The sequence below is a fragment of the Leucoraja erinacea genome, chromosome 11 (genome assembly GCF_028641065.1).
Source record: "Leucoraja erinacea ecotype New England chromosome 11, Leri_hhj_1, whole genome shotgun sequence".
Taxonomy (NCBI): Eukaryota; Metazoa; Chordata; class Chondrichthyes; order Rajiformes; family Rajidae; genus Leucoraja; species Leucoraja erinaceus.
This window is the reverse complement of record NC_073387.1, coordinates 52802188-52820372: the sequence shown is the minus strand read 5'-3', so window position 1 is coordinate 52820372 and position 18185 is coordinate 52802188. Positions and strand designations below refer to the sequence as shown.

The 18185-nt window shown below is 48.4% G+C and overlaps 1 protein-coding gene across 1 annotated transcript in view; it reads left to right on the top strand.

Moving 5' to 3' along the window:
- The first annotated feature begins 1849 nt into the window (after window positions 1-1849).
- LOC129701380 (solute carrier family 22 member 4-like) overlaps window positions 1850-18185 on the top strand; it is a 16999-nt gene continuing 663 nt past the window's right edge. The window contains exons 1-4 of the mRNA XM_055642517.1: window positions 1850-2829; window positions 5964-6067; window positions 12696-12850; window positions 13483-13654. Coding sequence (XP_055498492.1) covers window positions 2443-2829; window positions 5964-6067; window positions 12696-12850; window positions 13483-13654 — 818 coding nt within the window. The 5' untranslated portion in view covers window positions 1850-2442. The remainder of the gene's footprint in view (window positions 2830-5963; window positions 6068-12695; window positions 12851-13482; window positions 13655-18185) is intronic.

Genomic DNA, 18185 nt, shown 5'->3' with positions numbered 1-18185 from the left:
TGCGGTGCTCGAATGCTGAGCGTTTGCAGGTCCCAGATGTGCTCTCACATGCTGCCTCCTGTCTGTCTCCTCCCTCGCAAGTCAAGTCAAGTTTATTCGTCACATACACATACGAGATGTGCAGTGAAATGAAAAGTGGCAATGCTCGCGGACTTTTGTGCAAAAAGACAAACAAACAAACAACCAAACAAACTATAAACACAATCATGAACACACACATATTCTTTTACATATTGAATATTGGAAGGAAAAACATTCAGTAAAGTTAGTTCCTGGTGAGATAGGAGTTTACAGTCCGAATGGCCTCTGGGAAGAAATTCCTTCTCAACCTCTCCGTTTTCACAGCATGGCAACGGAGGCATTTGCCTGACCGTAGCAGCTGGAACAGTCCGTTGCATGAGTGAAAGGGGTCTCCCATGATTTTATTGGCTCTGGAGTTGCACCTCCTGATGTATAGTTCCTGCAGGGAGGCGAGTGAAGTTCCCATAGTGCGTTCGGCCGAACGCATTACTCTTTGCAGAGCCTTCTTGTCCTGGGCAGAGCAATTCCCAAACCAGATGCTAATATTTCCGGACAAGATGCTTTCCACAGCCGCTGCGTAGAAGCACTGGAGGATCATGGACCCGCTACAATTCGCATACCGTCCGAACAGATCCACGGACGATGCGGTCTCCCAGGTTCTGCACGCCGCTCTCTCTCATCTTGACAGCCAGAAGGGGGGACTGTGTGAGGATGCTGTTCATAGACTTCAGTTCAGCCTTCAACACGATAGTCCCCGCCAGACTGGCTGAGAAGATGCTAGAATTGGGGCTCAACACTCCCCTGTGTGCCTGGGTCCTGGACTTTCCACCAGGCCCCAGGTAGTCAAGATGGGGGGAAAGACATCACAGTCACTCACCCTGAGCACAGGATCCCCCCAGGGTTGCGTCCTCAGCCCCCTACTGTACTCCCTGTACACACATGACTGTGTGGCCAGGTTCAGCTGCAACTCGATAATCAAGTTTGCTGATGACACTGTGGTGGTGGGCCTGATCTCAGAATAACGATGAGAAGGCCTACCGGGAGGAGGTGGCTGATCTGGCACTCTGGTGTCAGGACAACAGCCTCCTCTTGAATATCAAAAAACCTAAGGAGCTGATCGTGGACTTTATGAGGGCACATCATCCGAGGACGTACACACCATTGAGGATAAATGGGGATCCTGTGGATAGGGTGAGCTGTTTTAAATATCTGGGAGTCCACATCTCTGAGGATATGACATGGACATCACAGGCTGCAGCACTCGTGAGTAAGGCAAGGCAGCGCCTTTACCACCTCAGGCAATTGAGAAAATTCAGAGTGTCTCCGAGGATCCTCCAGTGCTTCTACTCAGCGGCTGTGGAAAGCATCTTGTCCGGAAATATCACGATTTGGTCTGGGAACTGCTCTGCCCAGGACAAGAAGGCTCTGCAGAGACTAGTGCGTTCGGCCGAACGCACTATGGGAACTACACTCGCCCCTCTGCAGGAACTATACATCAGAAGGTGCAACTCCAGAGCCAACAATATCATGGGAGACCCCTTCCACCCCAGCAACGGACTGTTCCAGCTGCTACGGTCAGACAAACGCCTCTGTTGCCATGCTGTGAGAACGGAGAGGATGAGAAGGCGTTTCTTCTCAGAGGCTATTAGGACTGCAAACTCATATCTCTCCAGGGACTAACTTTACTGTTCCATTTTACTGTTGTGTGGCGTATTTTTAAAATTGCTGTTTTTTCCCCTTTTTCTTCCCTCCCGCAAATATGTAATATGTGATTCTATTCCATTCTGTTTGTAGTTTGTTTTTTTTTTGCACAATTCACGAGCATTGCCACTTTTCATTTCACTGCACATCTCGTATGTGTATGTGACGAATAAACTTGACTTGACTTGCTGCCAGCATCATCAAAGACACACACCACCCTGGCCAATCACTTATCTCGCGCTGCCTTCAGGTAGAAGGTACAGGAGCCTGAAATCTGCAACATCCAGGTTCAGGAATAGCTCTTCCCCACAGCCACCAGGCTATTAAACTCAACAAACAAAACTCTGATCATTAATAGCCCATTGCACTTTATCTGTTTATTTATGTGTGTATATTCATTGGTATATGAATCTGAATCCGAATCGGATATGGTCACACTAGTTCCTTCCCATTCACTTCTAATAGAAGGTGTTGCTGTTTAGCATGCACGGTGTTTCCAGAACCGGTTTGGGATATTAGTGCAGGGCGTTAAATCATCAATCTTCTTCTTGCCCATGGCGTGCACTGCCGAAACATGTTTTTAGTTATGTTTGCACGCACGGTGATATGTGATTAGTATTTTGGAACAATCCTGCTCTACAACTTCAGGTTCACCCATAAGGTTGAACCGCTCCTGGCTTCTGGGCCCAAGGCGCAGTCGGCGCCGCGTCTGCAACTAACATGCGGGATTACGATGAAATTACAGCCTTCCTGGGGGAATGGGAACCGGCTCAGAAACTCATCTTCCTGCTCTTGACTGTCAGCGTTATTCCCAACGGTTTCGCCCCGTTCACTATCATCTTTGTCGGGGATACCCCAAAGCATCGCTGCTCGATTCCCGGGAATCTCAACCTCAGCCAAGCCTGGATGAACAGAACCATCCCACTGGTGCCAGGAACCCAAGTCCAGTACAGCCAATGCAGTCGCTTCCGCTTGGATGTGATCAGGAACCTCTCGGAGGTGTTTCCAGACCCAGATCTCCTCAACGTGTCCGAGATCGAAGAGGAGCCGTGTTTGGATGGATGGGAATACAGTCAGGACCAGTACACCTCCACCATCGTCTCCGAGGTTTGATTCAGACTTCCGACCTGAAACGGCCCCTGTCCGTGTTCTCCCGGGGAAGCTGCCTGGCCCCGAGTTCCTCCAGCACTTTGTGTGCACTTTGTTTACTGGTTTACTCCTGCACTTGCTATTCTGGAGGATCTCAGCGGGCCGGGCAGCATCTGGGGAGGGGCGTTTGGTGTGGGGACCTTGTCGGGAGAGAGCTGGCGGAAGGAGTTTAGGGGAAGGAGTGGGACAAGAATGGAGAGCACAAAGTGCAGGATTCAGGTGCGGAGACTGGTGAGGTCAAATTAACAGACTGGGATGAGTTCGGGTGCCAATGGTTACAGAGAGAAGGCGGGAGAATTGGGTTAAGAGGGAAAAATAGATCAGCCATAATTCAATGGCGGAGTGGTCTTGATGGGCCGAATGGTCTTGATGGGCCGAATGGCCTAATTCTGCTCCAATCACTTCTGAACTTTTAACCAGGGGACACCATCCTCGTTTGGTCGGGTGGGGGGGGGGGGGGGGGGGGGGGGTCGAGGGCTGATTTGCAGGAAATGGATGAGACACAGGTAAGGGCATCTTCCACACCTGCTGGGCAGGTGTGGATGGGGAAAGGGGCCAACTTTTCCTGAAGAAAGGGGACATCTCCGATGTCGTGGAATGTCAAGTCCGATCTCATGAGCAGATGCAGCAGAGATGGAGGAACCTCAGGATTCCCAGTAAGATGCAGGTTGGGAAGAAGTGTAGATAGAAGGTAGATGTGGGTGGCAGTGGATGTGTAGCAGCAGTGTTTGGATAGTCTGTCTCAAGCAGAGATGTGTCAGAGATAAGGAATTCGAGCGGGGTGGGGATGATGGTGATGTTGATGAAATGAACATCATGTCATTTGATGCATGGTCCTGCATGGATTCAGGAGACAAACCTAATGCACTTCTGCTACAGATCCACTGCCAGCCACATCCACCTAGACTGCACTTCTTCCCAACTTGCCACATACTAGGAATCCAGAGGAAAATGGGTTGGGGAATAATGCATGTGTAGGAATATGTGTCTGAAGAAGTGTACCTGAAATGTCACCTATTCCTTTTCTCCAGAGATGCTCCCTGACCAGCTGAGTTACTCCCGCTATTTGTGTCTTTCTGGGCAATAATCCAAGTCCAACACGGATTTTCTGGCAACTGGTGGACCTGCTCCCCCTGTAATCAGAAACATATCTACCAGGTCCCAACCCACCCGGAAGTCCCCGCAGAAATGTGTTGCCCAGGCCGGGTGGCCGATCTCAACCTCATCGGATTTCCGTGGCCGATCGGTGGGTCGAATCTGCCCCCTGCGGCCGGGGCTCTGGAACTCCGGGCCGGCCGGAGCCGGCAGATCCGATCCTTCCATAGCCGACTTTGCGGGCCGGTTTCTCGCACCCCCGCATGCCGTGACCTCTGTTGGTCTGGCAAAGCAGATACCCGGGTACTATTGGAACAAAGAGCATTAATTATCGCCAAACAAAAGACAGGCAGAGCTGGGTACGATGTGAATAACAATGGTTTCACCTTCGATTTAAAGAAAGCGAGAGGAATCAATAGAAATGGTGTTGAGATAGGCTCTGCCAAGTGTGTTAGTTCTGGGAAACTGGTGGCCACTGATCTGGGAAGAAATGGAGAACCCTGATGTCTTCTCGAAAGAGATGTAGTTCCATCTTCCTGATGGAGCTTAACATCTGTAGTTGGAAAGTTACTGGAGGGTATTCTGAGGGTTAGGATAAACAGGCATTTCGAAGTACAAGGGCTAATTAGACTCTCACACGCACATAGGGAGGTTGCACGGCAGTCGGGTCAACACCCATGACCCGTACTGTTGCTACCCTACGCCAACTGGAGTGCACGCGTTGAACCACAGGGAAGCACTGACCATTGTTTCCAGCGTAGTGGGCCCATTAAAACCCGCCAAAATGGTCATGTTTGCGCTGTAAATAATTATGGAAATCGGTATAACCGTGAGAGACATTTATCCCACTTCAGAATTCCAAAAGTGAGGAGAATTCCAAAAGTGAGGCGAATATTGGCCGTGCAGATATCGAGATTTAAAATATTGGGAATTATCGGGTTTGCTCACTGCATTTCATCAACAGTAATGCATTATTTGTGTTTTTTCTTGATTCCTTTGGCATCTAAAAAGTTTCAGAAGTGATAAATCTGGCTGTAAAATTTTAAAATCGCCCATTGTTCTCAAGTTAGTGTTTACGAACAAAAAGAAAACTCCTCTGAAGCAAAACTTATCATTAAAAAAATCGCAAACCATACTTTGGTTTTGAATTACATTTTACTCAGATGCAAGCCAAGGTATTAGCTGTTAATCTGACATAATCAACCTCAGCAAATTGACAAAATCCTATTGAAAGTGAGTGGTTGTTTAAGCTGTCAGAACATTTCATTATTTGCCAAAATAGACATCTCAATAGCATAATGATAGAAAACTTACTTTCCCACATACCATTCGTAAGTCTGAAGATTTTTTTAATGATAAATTTAGCTTCAGAAGCGTTTTCTTTTTGCATGTAAAAACCCACCAGAACCATGAGCGATTTTCAAAGGTACAAAGGAGGTAGTTGAGGCAGGGACTACCCCAACATTTAAGAAGCAGTTCGACAGGTATATGGATAGGACAAGTTTGGATGGATATGGCCCAAATGCTGGCAGTTGGGACTAGAGTAGCTGGGACATATTGGCTGGTGTGGGCAAGTTGGGCCGAAGGGCCTGTTTCCACACTGTATCACTATATGACTTCATGACTCTATGTAAAGAGACAGATGTCCATGGGAAAGATTGTAAAAATAATTGTTTAAGTAGTCAAAATTTGCTCACAACTTTGCCTACTAAGAGCACATATTTGCATGTGTAAGAAAGAACTGCAGATGTTAGTTTAAATTGAAGATAAACACAAAATGCTGAAATAACTCTGCGAGACAGGCAGCATCTCCGGAGAGAAGGCATGGGTGACGTTTCGGGTCAAGACCCTTCCACAGACAGATTTTATCAGTCTGAAGAAGGGTCTCGACCTGAAACATCACCCATTCCTTCTCTCCAGATATGCTGCCTGTTCCGCTGAGTTACTCCAGCATTATGTGCATATATTTGAATAATTTGATTTCTTTTGCATTTCAGTGGGACTTGGTGTGTGACGATAAATGGAAAGAACCATTTACCACATCTCTGTACTTTTTCGGAGTGCTGATAGGTTCTGGTGGTTCTGGGATAGTATCAGACAGGTGAGTTTTTTCCTTTATATTCACAGAGATATATTCATCATAAATCTCCTTCACTTTTGTACCGCAAGGCAAGATATAGGCTCGCAGCAGTTAGATACTTTAGTGTTACAGAGTCATAGAGTCATACAGTGTGGAAACAGGCCCTTGCATCCAACTTGCCAACTCGGACTTTCATGTCCCATCTTCACTAGTCCCATTAGCCTGTGTTTGGCCCATATAATGCACATTAGGCAAGTTCACATTCGTCTGGAAATAGTGTTAGGCAAATTGATGGGACTGAAGGCTGATAAATCCCCAGGGCCTGATGGTCTGCATCCCAGGGTACTTAAGGAAGTGGCTCTAGAAATTGTGGAAGCATTAGTGATCATTTTCCAATATTCTAAAGATTCAGGATCAGTTCCTGTGGATTGGAGGGTAGCTAATGTTATCCTACTTTTTAAGAAAGGAGGGAGAGATAAAACAGAGAATTATAGACCAGTTAGCCTGCCATCGGTGGTGGGGAAGATGCTGGAGTCAATTATAAAATATGAAATAGCGGCACATTTGGACAGCAGTAGCAGGATCGGTCCGAGTTAGCATTGATTTACGAAGGGGAAATCATACTTGATTAATTTTCTGGAATTCTTAGAGGATGCAACTAGGAAAATGGACAAGTGGATGTAGTGTACCTGGACTTTCAGAAAGCAGTTGATAAGGTCCCACATAGGAGGACAAAATTAGAGCACGTGGTATTGGAGGTAGGATACTGACATGGATTGAATATTGTTTGACAGAAAGGAAACAATGAGTAGGGATAAACGTGGTCCCTTTCAGAATAGCAGGCAGTGAATAGTGAGGTACTGCAAGGCTCGGTGCTGGGCCTGCAGCTATTTACAATATACATTTATGAAGATGCAGGGATTAAAAATAGCATTAGCAGATTTGCAGATGACACAAAGCTGGGTGGCAGGGTGAAATGTGAGGAGGATGCTATGAGGATGCAGGGCAGTGATGTGCGGTGAGGTCAATGGCTGGGGAGGCACTGGCTAGTATTACTGGCGCGGCCCTCCCTGTATTGATCATCGCGTCTCGCCGGGGAGAGAAAGGGGTGGAGCCGGGGCTATGTGCATCAAGCACGGCGACTGAAGGGGCGGGAGCGTTGCCCCGTGACCGTGAGGGAACGACCCACCTCCCCCTCTCCCCCTTCTCCATTCCCCCTCGCACCCCCCTCCCCGTCTACCCCTTGCTTCCCCCTCCACCCAACTACTCTCTTAACCCCTCTCTCCCCCCTCCACCTGCGGTAGATCTACCCGAGTAGAGAGTACATTACTCCAGCGCGGGGCTCAATTGGGAGCTCTCAGCGGCCCAGAGCCTCCAAATCAGCCGCTACAAATCAACAAATCAACCTACCAGTCAGCACCGCCCGCAGCTGGAAAGTCAGCGCTGCCAGCGGTGGAATCCAGTGCTGCGCCGCCGCTGCTGAAGCTAGCTAATGTGGAGGGAGAGTGAGGTAGCGTCAATTACGTGGGCTGAGCCTATGTAATTGACGTTCGCTCTCCCTCCACTCGGTTCAAGACACGCCCCTTCAGTGAGGCAGATGTGATCGCTGCCTCCCCTGGTGCTTTTTCATTGATGTTTTATGACGAGATCAGCGAGCCTAAATTTAATATATTTATACGTGAAATAAGCTACCTGGACTATGGAAGGCGAGGATTAGAGCACGTGGTATTGGGGGTAGGGTGTTGACATGGATAGAAAATTGGATGGCAGACAGGAAGCAAAGAGTAGGAGTGAGCGGGTCCTTTACAGAATGGCAGGCAGTGGCGAGTGGAGTGCCGCAAGGTTCGGTGTTGGGGCCGCAACTGTTTACCATATATATTAATGATTTGGAAGAGGGAATTAGGATCAACACTAGCAAGTTTGTGGATGACACAAAGCTGGGTGGCTGTGTGAACTGTGAAGAGGATGTTAGGAGTTTGCAGGGTGACCTGGACAGGTTGAGTGAGTGAGCAGATGCGTGGCAGATGCAATATAATAATAAGCGTAGGTTCACGAGATTGATCCCTGGGATGGCGGGACTGTCGTATGAGGAAAGATTGAAAAGACTAGGCTTGAATTCACTGGAGTTTGGATGGATGAGGGGGGATCTTATAGAAACATATAAAAGGACTGGACATGCTAGATGCAGGAAAAATGGTCCCAATGTTGGGCGAGTCCAGAACCAGGGGCCACAGTCTGAGAATAAAGGGAAGGCCATTTAAGACTGTGGTGAGAAAAACCTTTTTCACCCAGAGAGTTATATATGTGTGGAATTCCCTGCCACAGAGGGCAGTGGAGGCCAAATAACTGGATAGGTTTAAGAGAGAGTTAGATAGAGCTCTAGGGGCTAGTGGAATCAAGGGATATGGGGAGAAGGCAGGCACCGGTTATTGATTGGGGACGATCAGCCATGATCACAATGAATGGCGGTGCTGGATCGAAGGGCCGAATGGCCTCCTCCTGCACCTATTTTTTATGTATCTTTGTATCTATGACATGTAATGAAGGTGTTTACAAACATTACATTGGTGACATACAGAGAGGTAGTAACAGGCACACGCTTCTTGCCCGCACTCCATCCAGTTTCAGAGGGGTTGCACAATCAGAGGGGAGGCTCTGCTCGTCGCTGCCTCACATCTCATCACGTATTTGCAGCGGATTGCACAAATTTGGCGATTTTTACTATAAAAAATGATTAGATTCATATAGAAATGACATTTATAACAGATCAGTGGAAAATCTTTATTTATTTTATTTTATTATTATTTTTCTTTACTTTTCTTAATAGCTATTTTAATTGGGAGTATGACAGATGAGGCTCTGCCTCCCCTGCCTCCCCTGACCGCACATTCCTGAAGCAGGGGGTGACTTGGACAGGTTGGGTGAGTGGGTAGATGCATGGCAGATGCAGTTTAATAAGTAAGTGAGTTTATTGGCCAAGTATTCACATGCAAGGAATTTGCCTTGGTGCTCCACCCACAAGTAACAACATGACATACAGTGACAGTTACGAATGACTCAGAAAACACTAAACATTAATAATAATAAAACATTAAGGATAAAACACCATTGATCAAGCATGTGAACCAACAAAATAACAGATCAAAGGGAGGCTACAGATTTTTGGATGTTGAGTAGAGCAATTACTCGTGGATAAAAACTGTTTTTATGTCTGGCTGTGGCAGCTTTGACAATCCGTAGTCGCCTTCCAGAGGGAAGTGATTCAAAGTGATTGTGGCCAGGGTAAGAGGGGTCAGAGATGATCTTGCCCGCTCGTTTCCTGGCCCTTGCAGTGCACAGTTCATCAATGGAGGGAAGGTTGCAGCCAATAATCTTCTCTGCTGATCGGACGATTCACTGCAGCCTCCAGGTGTCGTGCTTGGTGGCTCAACCAAACCAGACCATGATGGAGAAGGTGAGAACAGACTCTACGAAGGCCGTGTAGAATTGGGCCCATCATTGCCTGTGGCAGATTGTGCTTCCTCAGCTGCTGAAGGAAGTACATCCTCTGTTGTGCCTTTTTGTCTGTGGAGTCAATGGTAGCCCCCCACTTAAGGTCCTTGGAGGTGATGGTTTCCAGGAACTTAAAATACTCCACAGATGTGACTGTGGTGTTGTTCATGGTGAGTGGGGTGAGGGGAGGGGGAGCTCTCCTAAAGTCTACAATCAATAAAGTCTTAAGTGCAATGAACTCTAGGTTGTTGCTACGGCACCAGGATGCCAGCTGTGACACTTCCTGTCTGTAGGTAGATTCCACCCCATCCTGGATCAGTCCAATCAGGGTTGTGTCGTCCGCAAACTTAAGAAGCTTGACAGAGGTGTCTGTGGAGTTGCAGTCGTTGGTGTAGAGAGAGTAGAGGATAGGAGAGAGTACGCAGCCTTGCGGTGCTCCTATGCTGAGCGTTTGCAGGTCAGAGATGTGCTTTCCCAGCCTCACATGCTGCTTCCTGTCTGTCAGGAAGTTGGTGATCCACTGACAGAGGGGTTCAGGCACAGTCAACTCGGAAAGTTTGGAGTGTAGTAGCTCTGGCACAATGGTGTTGAATGCAGAGCTAAAATCAACAAACAGGATCCTCGCATAGGTCCCCTGGCGGTCTAGGTGCTGTAAGATGAAGTGCAGGCCCATGTGGATAAATATGAGGTTATCCGCCTTGGTGGCAAAAACAGGAAGGCAGATTATTATCTGAATGGTGTCAAGCTGGGAAAAGGGGAAGTACAACGAGATCTGGGAGTCCTTGTTCATCAGTCACTGAAAGTAAGCATGCAGGTACAGCAGGCAGTGAAGAAAGCAAATGGCATGATGGCCTTCATAACACGAGGACATTGTGTGCAGTTTTGGTCTCCAAATTTGAGGAAGGACATTCTTACTATTGAGGGAGTGCAGCGTAGGTTCACAAGGTTAAATCCCGGGATGGCGGGACTGTCATATGTTGATAGAATGGAGCGGCTGGGCTTGTATACTCTGGAATTTAGAAGGATGAGAGGATATCTTATTGAAACGTATAAGGTTATTAAGGGTTTGGACACGCTAGAGGCAGGAAACATGTTCCCGATGTTGGGAGAGTCCAGAATCAGAGGCCATTTTAAGAATAAGGGGTAAGCCATTTAGAACGGAGATGAGGAACAACTTTTTCACACAGAGAGTTGTGAATCTGTGGAACTCTCTGCGTCAGGCCAATTCGTGGTAGGCTTTCAAATGAGTTAGATACATCTCTTAAAGATAGAGAAGTGTAGGGATATGGGGAGAAGGATAGAACAGGTTACTGATTGTGGATGATCAGCCATGATCACAGTGAATGGCGGTGCTGGCTCAAAGGGCCGAATGGCGTACTCCTGCACCTATTGTCTATTGTCTATTGTCTTTAGCTCTAAACCTATCCTTTCTATTTACATGTCCAATTGGATTCCAAAAATTATTTTTTACGGCTGATTATATCAAACGTGGCACGGTGGTAGGGTTGCTGTTTCACAGCGCCAGAGACCCAGGTTCAATCCTGACCACAGGTGCTGTCTGCCTGCTTCCTCCCACATTCCAAAGACCTGCAGGTTTGTAGGTTAATTGGCTTCAGTAAAAATTTGCAAATTGTCCCTGGTGTGGTGGAAAGTGCCAGTGTACTGGGTGATCATAGGTCGGCGCGGACCTGGTGGGCCGAATGGCCTGTTTCTACACTGTATCTGTCTACACTGGGTCTGAAGAAGGGTTTCGTCCCGAAACATTGCCTATTTCCTTCGCTCCATAGATGCTGCCGCACCCGCTGAGTTTATCCAGCACTTTTGTCTACCTTCTATTCTTCAGCACCTGCAGTTCCTTCTTGACCACTGTATATCTAAAGTCTAAAGAGCCTGTCCCACAGGCGATCTTTTCGGCAACAGCCGAAAAATAGGCTGTCGCCACATGGTCAGGGCGTGACGCGGGGTGACGCTTGTATTGTTGTGAGCGGTATCCTCAACTGTCGTTACTTATTTCTTGTCGCAGCTGTATTTTGAAATGCTCAAAACCTTTCAGCGACAGTGGGCTTGACGTTGCCTGACTTTGCCTTCCTTAGACAATAGACATCAGACAATAGGTGCGGGAGTAGGCCATTTGGCCCTTCGGGCTAGCACTGCCATTCAATGTGAACATGGCTGATCATCCCCAATTAGTTCCCCGCATCCAGAGAACCTGCCTCCACCACCCTCTGAGGCAGAGAATTCCACACTCACCCCTCTCATCCTCCTAAACTCCAGAGTGTACAAGCCCAGCTGCTGCATTCTCTCAGCTTATGACAGTCCCGCCATCCCGGGAATTAACCTTGTAAACCTACGCTGCACTCCCTCAATAGCAAGAATATCCTTCCTCAAATTAGGGGACCAAAACTGCACACAATGCTCCAGGTGTGGTCTCACTAGGGCTCTGTACAACTGTAGAAGGACCTCTTTGCTCTTATATTAGATTCCTCTTATTATAAAAGCCAACATGCCATTCGCATTCTTCACTGCCTCCTGTACCTGCATGCTTACATTCATAGACTGATGTATAAGGACCCCCAGATCCCGTTGTACTTCTTTTTCCAAACATGACACCATTTAGATAGTAATCTGCCTTCCTGTTTTTGCTACCAGTGGATAACGTCACATTTATCCGCATCTGCCATGCATCTGCCCACTCCCCCAACCTGTCCAAGTCACCCTGCATTCTCATAGCATTCTCCTCACGGTTCACACTGTCACCCAGCTTTGTGTCATCTGCAAATTTGCTAATGTTACTTTGAATACTTTATCCAAATCATTGATGTATATTGTAAATTGCTGTGGGCCCAGCACCGAGCCTTGCGGTACCCCACTAGTCACTGCCCGCCATTCTGAAAGGGACCCGTTAATCCCTACTCCTTGTTTCCTGTCTGCCAACCAATTTTCTATCCATGTCAGCACTCTACCCCCAATACCATGTGCCCTAATTTTGCCCACTAATCTCCTATGTGAGACCTTATCAAATGAGGCCTGTTTCCATGCTGTGTCTCATAACTAAACTAAACTAAATGTGTTCAAATACATGCATATGTTTACGTGTATACTTTGATCAGTAAGCGTGCAGTGCTGTATATAATTGAAAGTTTTATTCTGTTTCCAGGTTTGGGAGGAAGATTGTTTTGTTTGGATCTATGGGGGTACAGATTTTATTCAATCTTCTTATGACATTGTCACCCAGCTGGGAAATCTTCTGCCTGATTAATTTCTTAAGAGGCATCGGTGAGGTTTCAAACTATGTGACTGCGTTTGTGCTTGGTAAGTTTCATTCATGGAAGTTACATTCATGCTATTTCTTAGTTCTTTTTCTACATTTAATTATTCAGTTGTGATTGCGATCAGATCTCTGAGAAAACACACCAGGTCACGGTGATTGCGATCAGATCTCTCAGAGAAAATGCACGCGATCTCAGGTAGAGCATCCGTACAGACAGTACCCTTAGTCGGAATTGAACCCGGGTCTCCAGAGCTGCAAGCACTATAAGGCAGCAACTCTACCGCTACGCCACTGTGCCGCCCTATTATGTATGGCAATATCTTACTGATCAGTATGGAGAAAATGAATTCCACTGCAATTTGGAACACATGATTAAAAAAATGTATCATTAAACCATTATCAAAGAGGCTAGATGTTGTCAGAGACATTCAAATGCCCTGACACATGAGTAAAAATTAAACTTTGTTCTCTATTATGTGATGCTTTTTAATACATCTTGCTGTTTGATAAGTGGCCTCATTAAGGTGGAATTCTTCAAGCTTCACATGACTTGGTTTATGGTTAAGCAGGTAATTTATTGTTGGCAATGTTTAGTTGAATATAAAAGTTCCAGAGGGACAGTGAATGGAAATGAACTCGCGAATCACTGAACCTTGTTGTACTCTTCTTGCAGGATCTGAAATTCTACCGAAATCCATTCGGGTTACATACTCTACACTTGGAATTAGCTGTTTTTATGCCGTGGGATACATGATGCTGCCTTTTATTGCCTATTTCGTGAGAGGATGGAGAATGTTGATAATGATCCTGAACCTGATCTGTTTGCTGTACATTCCTTTGTGGTGGTATGTAGAACTTTCAACCTTCAACCCAATTAATCAGTAGGTAATGACCTTACAATGCTGGTGTCACTGGGATTAATTCTGAAGAAGATAACCAAAATATGACCATCGAAAAACCCCCTCACCTGTATCTGTTTGAAGATAGGTCTCGACCCGTAACATCACCCATTCCTTCTCTCTAGAGATGCTATCTGTCCAGCTGAGTTACTCCTGCATTTTGTGTCTATCTTTGGTGTAAACCAGCATCTACAGTTCCTTCCTACACATTTCAACCTATCACCTGCCAGTCAATAGTCTGTCCACTGTGTTGGAGATGGAGAAATCAAGAACGGGGAGAGAGGTGTCAGAGATGGTGCTGTAAGGTGACATTAGCCCCTCTCCTGTCCTCCGGGACCTCGTCTGCGGCTAGAGAAGATACAAAGATCTTTGTCAAGACTCCTGCAATCTCCTCTTTCAATAACCTGGGATATGTCCCATCAGGGCGGCACGGTGGCACAGCGGTAGAGTTGTTGCCTTACAGAGCCAGAGACCTTGGTTTGATCCTCACTATGAGTGCTGTCTGTACGGAGTTTGTACGTTCTCCTTGTGACCGTGTGGGTTTTCTCTGGGTTCTCCGGTTTCCTCCCACACTCCAAAGACATACAGGATTCATGCAATCTCCACTCAGACAGAACCAGATGTCAGGACCATACTGGGGTCTCTGGCACTGTGAGGCAGCAGCTCTACCAGTTGCGCCCCTGTGCCAATCTTATTGTCCTGGTCCCTCGTTTAGAATCCTCGGCCCAGGAGATAAGCCTGCATCCGTTTGTTTGCATGTTCATTTGTCCCGGTTAAGCCGCTGTGCACACGGCATCCAGCCAATGGTCGCTAGTCTTTTTATTATTTTTCTCACCTTTAATTTAATGTTAATTTCATGTTTTCATGTACCTTGTGTGTTGTGACTGTTGGCAGATCAATTTCCCCCATGGGGATGAATGAAGTTTTATCATATCGTATCATATTGTTAAGAATATAGCGGTAGGTAGACAAAAATTCCGGAAAACTCAGTGGTTGAGGCAGCATGTTTGAGAAGGAACTGCAGATGCTGGAAAATCGAAGGTAGACAAAAGATGCTGGAGAAACTCAGCGGGTGAGGCAGTATCTATGGAGCGAAAGGAAATAGGCAACGTTTCGGGCTGAAACCCTTGTTCAGACTGATGTAGTGTGGGGTGGGGGGGGGGGGGGAATGGGGGGGGGGGGTGCGGTAAGAAGAAACGAAGAGGAAGAGCCAGAGGGCTGAGGGAGAGCTGAGAAGGGGAGGAGACAGCAAAGGCTACCGGAAATTGGATAAGTCAATGTTCATGCCTCTGGGGTATAAACTGCCCAAGCGAAATATGAGGTGCTGCTCCTCCAATTTCCGGTGTTCGTCACTCTAGCCAAGCCTATGCTTGGTCTCACCGATATAGATCAGCTGACATGTAGAGCAGCGGATGCAATAGATGAGGTTGGAGGAGGTGCAGGTGAACCTCTGACACACCTGGAATGACTGCTTGGGTCCTTGAATGGAGTCAAGGGGGGAGTTAAAGCGACAAGTGTAGCATTTCTTGCGGTTTCAAGGGAAAGTGCCCGGGGAGGGGGTGGTACGGGTGGGAAGGGACGAATTAACCAGCGAGTTATGGAGGGAGCGGTCTTTGCGGAAAGCAGACTGGCGAGGAGATGGGATTATGTGGCGAGTGGTGGGGTCACGTTGGAGGTGGGAAAAATGACAGAGGATTATTTGTTGTATGTGACGGCTAGTAGGGTAGAAGGTGAGGACTAAGGGGACTCTGTCCTTGTTACGAGTGAGAGGATGGGGAGTGAGAGCAGTGTTACGGGTATGGAAGAAACCCTGGTGAGAGCCTCATCTATAGTCGAAGAGGGGAACCCCCGTTCCCTAAAGAATGCGGACATCTCTGATGCCCTGGTTTGGAACACCAATGCAGTTGTCAATGTAGCGGAGGTAGAGTTCGGGGATAGGGCCATGGTACGCCTTGAACAAGGATTGTTCGACGTACCCTACGAAGAGGCAGGCATAGCTGGGGCCCATGCGCATGCCCATGGCTAGACCTTGGATTTGGAGGAAATGGGAGGAGACAAAGGAAAAGTTGTTGATGGTAAGGACCAGCTCCGCTAGGCGGAAGAGAGTATTTGTAGACGGGGATTGGTTGGTTCTGCGGTCGAGGAAGAAATGGAGGGCTTTAAGACCCTCCTGATGGGGGATGGAGGTGTCAAGTGACTGGATATCCATGGGGAAGATGAGGGAGTGGGGGCCTGGAAAACGGAGGTCGAAGAACGCGTGAGGTGTCTTGGACATAGGTAGGGAGGGATTTGATCAGGGGGGATAGGATGGAGTCGAGGTATGTGGAAATAAGTTTGGTGGGACAAGAACAAGCAGAAACAATAGGTCTGCGAGGACAGTCAGGTTTGTGGATTTTGGGGAGAAGGTAAAATCGGGCCGTGCAGGGCTGGGGAACGATGAGGTTGGAGGCTTGGGAGGGCAGGGAGCCGGAAGTGATGAAGCCCGTGATGGTGTTTGAGATAATGGCCTGGTGCTCTTCTGTGGGGTCATGGTCCAAGGATAAGTAGGAGGAGGTGTCTGAGAGTTGGCTCCTGGCCTCAGACCCGTAAAGGTCAGCGCGCCAGACTACCACGGCACCTCCCTTGTCGGCAGGTTTGATCACCCAGTCGGGATTGTTGCAGGGTGAGTGGACGGCTGTACATTCAAGGGGGGAGAGGTTGGGATGAGAAAGGGGAGTGGAGAAGTTGTGGCGGTTGTTGTCCTGCCAGCAGTTTAAAATAAAAAGGTCTAAAGCAGGTAGATGGCCATGAGGGGGAGTCCAAGAGGAGGGGGTCTGTTGGAGACGGAGAAGGGGCCATCAATAGGGGGTGTGGACTCTTTCCCATGAAAAACGTTTAGATGCAGAGGTGAAGGAAGAAAAGCTCCACATCGTGGTGGATGCGGAACTCATTGAGGTGGGGACGGAGGGAAACAAAGGTGAGGCCTCTCTTGAGGACAGACCGTTCGGTATCAGAGAGGGGGAGGTCAGGGGGGATGGTGAACAAGGATGGAGGTTGGGACTGGAGGAAGCCATGTGAATGGACGGAGGCTGAGGCGTTGTCTAGTAGGGGGGTGATGGGTGGTCAGGAAGGCGTGGGGTATGATGACTATGGTGTGGGTGGGGAGGAGCTGGGGTCACATGGAACAACCACTGAGGTTCCCTGGGTTGGGGGGGGGGGGGCACTAGGACCCAGCGCAGTCAAACCCGTGGTGTGAGAGCCCGCAGTGTGGAGACTTCAGGCCCGGTGCTGAGCCTAGGACTCAGGTAAGGTGACGGCTGCGGCCTGCCGGTGGGCGGCGGAGAACAATCCTTGTTCAAGGCGTACCGTGAACATCCCCGAACTCTACCGCTACATTAACGACTGCACTGGTGCTACCTCCTGCACCCATGCAGAACTCACTGACTTCATCCATTTCACCACTAACTTCCATCAGGCACTGAAATTCACCTGGACCATTTCCGACATCTCCCTACCGTTTCTAGACCTCACTACAGGGCTGCCAACTCTCACGCTTTGAGCGTGAGAATCACCCCCTCAGGCAAACTCTCACGCCCTCACGCTGATCAGAAATTTCTCCCGCTCTGTGGTGAGAAATTTTGTGGTCAACGAAAATTTCAAAACTCAGATAAACTGCATGGTCCGCGGGTGTTGGAGAGCCGGGGCTGAGGGAGGGATGGAAGCAGCGGGCGGGGACAGATGCGGGGAGCCGGGGCTGGCGAGTGTTTGTGGGGCTGGCGAGTCGCTCGCTGCAACTCCGGCCATGGAGCAGCCGGAAGCGCTACGCCACTGCCGTGTGAGTCTCTGTGCCGAAGGGACAGAGACTCTCAAAGGGAAGGGGAGAGAGAGAGAGAGGGGAAGGAAACAGGGAGACAGGGGGGAGAGAGAGAGGGGAAGGAGACAGGGGGAGAGAGGGGGTGAGAGGAGGAGAGAGGGGAAAGAGACAGAGGGGGCGTGAATGGATGTGAGAGGAAGGGGGGGGGGGAGAGAGAGATGGGGGTGAGAGGGAAGATGAGAACGAAAGGGAAGAGAGACGAGGGGGAGGAGAGGGTAGGAGGAAATGGAAGAGGGGGAAGAAGAGAGGGGTGGTTAAAAGATAGGGGAAGAGGTAGAGAGGAAGAGGGAGGGGGAAAGAGGAAGAAATGGTGGGAAAAGAGATAGAGGAGGGGCAAAAGAGAAAGATGAGAGACACAGAGGAAAACGACGAGGGAGAGAGAGCAAGGGGGAGAGGACGGTGGGGGAGGCAAAAAGAGCGGGGAGAAGGGAGAAGGGAGAGACAAGGGAGAGAGAGAGAGAGATAGCGAGAGAGAGAGAGGGGAGAGAGAGAGGATGGAGAGAGAAGAGAGAAGAGAGAGGAGAAGATAGGGAGAAAAAGATGGAACGAAGGACAAGGAGGGGGAGAAGCACGGGAATAGAGGAAGGGGAGGAACGGAGGGGGAAGTGGAGAGAAGAAGGGAGA